At 35.4% G+C, this 2,248-nt stretch overlaps 1 protein-coding gene and 1 long non-coding RNA gene across 2 annotated transcripts; both read right to left on the bottom strand.

Moving 5' to 3' along the window:
• Window positions 1-320: 320 nt before the first annotated feature.
• Window positions 321-1,264, bottom strand: LOC108374433 (uncharacterized). Its single transcript, XM_017630413.1, has 2 exons — window positions 553-1,264; window positions 321-490 (listed from the first exon to the last, which is right to left on the bottom strand). Exons 1-2 carry the CDS (start codon window positions 844-846, stop codon window positions 443-445), a joined length of 342 nt encoding a protein of 113 aa, XP_017485902.1. The 5' UTR covers window positions 847-1,264; the 3' UTR covers window positions 321-442.
• Window positions 1,265-1,382: 118 nt separating this feature from the next.
• LOC108374432 (uncharacterized) lies at window positions 1,383-2,203 on the bottom strand. Its single transcript, XR_001849043.1, has 3 exons — window positions 2,132-2,203; window positions 1,691-1,845; window positions 1,383-1,481 (listed from the first exon to the last, which is right to left on the bottom strand). It is a non-coding gene; the product is annotated as an uncharacterized LOC108374432 (long non-coding RNA).
• Window positions 2,204-2,248: the final 45 nt, after the last annotated feature.

The raw sequence follows: 2,248 nt of genomic DNA, 5'->3' as shown, positions 1-2,248 counted from the left end.
TTTCTTAAAAATTACTTGTTTTAATTTCATTTTTATATGATTTTAAAATTCTGGAAAGCTTCAAAAAAAAGTCGAACTGAGAGAACGGTTCTACCTTACTATGCCTTTATCATGGTTATAACTTTATTCACAGATAACCCATCCCAAATTATACCAAAAAGCTACAAATAGCTTTAAGTACCAACTTAATTTTGACTATGAATACGTTCAATTGCGTTAAATACAGTTTTTTAAAGACCATAAGGACCTACATTAATAATGAAAGTATTATCAAAAAAACTTAACATATTTACCTATTCTAGTTTTTAAAGCCAATTTTTTTATTTAAGAAACAAAGCACGTCAACATTTTTAGGCTTTAGTTGCGACCTTTTTTCGTTTACTATTAAAGCTGCTTTACTGAACATTCGTTCCGATTATACTGATGACGCTGGAATACATAGTTATTTCTGCCCGCACTCCTTTAAGGGTAAGAAATCTTCTTCTGCTAGCTTTTAATATAAAAACGAAAATATAATAAGGTGGTTTTTTAAAATAACCACGAAAACTATACCTTCCAGTAATCCAGAGGGTTTGTATTTTGCGCAGCATTTTGTCTCTCCAAGTACTGGTGCTTTATTAAAATTAAATCTGCCCGTTTTGACCGCCTTTTGTTTCTGTTTTTTTCGTGTAGAAATGAAAAAAGTGTATCTTCACCTTCCGTTGTTTCTTGTTGGGAAGGTGGTTGCGTGTGCGAATGTCCCATAAAATGCATAATTTCATTTTCAAGTAAATTTGATGTTTCGTTAGCAATATTTTCAGATATGAAAGCTTCTTTTTTAAAACGCGGATCTAGAATCGTGGCCATTCGTGTTGGCGGTCTAGTTTCATATATAATAAGTCGTTTTTAAATTCCCTCCAATAATTTAGAGTAAAGATTGATACGGAATAATATATGATACTGTTATATAATTTCCGCTGCATTTTTCTGTTATAGTTGGAAAAGGAAGAAGTAGTTTTTCTATTTCCTCTAACGCTTGTATTTCAGCAGCTGTAAGAGTCGGGGGCGCTTTTGGAGTAGATAGCGCTTGATATTGCAGTACTTGTCTGAAGAATCCGCTGAATCATAATATACGTGCTGTGCTATCTCGTTATGACATCTTGCTTCAGTTTTAGTGGCCTTTCAGACCGTTGCTCTAATTTGAACTTCTCCATAGCTGTTGTGCTGCTTCTGGAAAATGTGACAATTGTTTTGCATTTCGAAATCAGAGATTGCAACACGAACTCCTTCAATCCGTCCTGAACCACCAAATTCAAGGTGTGGGCTATGAAAGGCAAATGCCGCAATTTTAGCAATTCGTATGCCTTTGTCATGGAGGATGCGTTCCTTCCCAACAGCACACTTTATTAAAAACCGACCATTCCATTAAAACTTCATGTAAAGAATCTGCAATGTTTCTTGCCGTATGATTCGTTATATCGTTGATTATTTTGTGGCCAACACTGCGTGACGAAAATTATATTCTTCATCAATAAATTGACAAGTGACTGTGATATAGGCTTATTATTAATTATTCATTGATGAACAAGAATCTGTTGTTATTGCAACATTTCCGACGTTGCTTAAAATGTTAAACAATTTCGCTTTCCGGCTTTCATAAAAATTTGTGATAGGGATATTTTTCAATATATTTTTGCTTGGAAGAACGTACCTTGTATCCAACACCTTTACGAATTTACGAAATGCATTGTCATTAACAATATTGAACGGGTGAAAACTTTCAGTCACTAACTGCGCCAAAGCTGTGTCTATGTCCTTTTTACGTTTAGATGACGAATCGTACTCCACAGGGGTTTGATTCTGTAACTGTGAAAAAATGTAGTGTGCACCGAATGAAAAACTCACAACCAACAACTCACCGAATAAAATTCCGCGAGTTTTCGGAAGAAAAGTGTACACAATTTTGACAGTTAAAACTCATTCTCATACTTGCTGAGTCGCTGAATAAAGAAGTGTACACAGCCAAAACTCATACTCACACTACCTGAATCGCAAATTGAAGAGGGCACACAATTTTCAGTGTACACTTGAAAACTCTCAGTTACAGAATCTAGTCGGTGCTCTTTTAAAATATGAATCGATTGAATCATACCTGGAATTATAACTGGAGCGATTCGATGAGCTGGTACTGGGTGTGTGGTCTCTATCCGATGCTGGGTGCATCCAAGAATGATAGAATACAAGATTGCGCCAATCGAGCTGAGAGCAA

Source organism: Rhagoletis zephyria, unplaced genomic scaffold, assembly GCF_001687245.7.
Source record: "Rhagoletis zephyria isolate East Lansing unplaced genomic scaffold, Rhagoletis_zephyria_1.1 Rzeph_scaffold_07707, whole genome shotgun sequence".
Taxonomy (NCBI): domain Eukaryota; kingdom Metazoa; phylum Arthropoda; class Insecta; order Diptera; family Tephritidae; genus Rhagoletis; species Rhagoletis zephyria.
This window is presented reverse-complemented; position numbering and strand designations above follow the sequence as displayed.

What these genes read in the sequence shown, in the direction of transcription:
- LOC108374433 (XM_017630413.1), bottom strand. Translation starts at nt 846, where the DNA reads ATGGCCACGATTCTAGATCCGCGTTTTAAAAAAGAAGCTTTCATATCT. An exon ending in ACCCTCTGGATTACTGGAAG is followed by an intron (nt 491 to 552) that starts GTATAGTTTTCG and finishes TTATATTAAAAG; the next exon opens with CTAGCAGAAGAAGATTTCTT.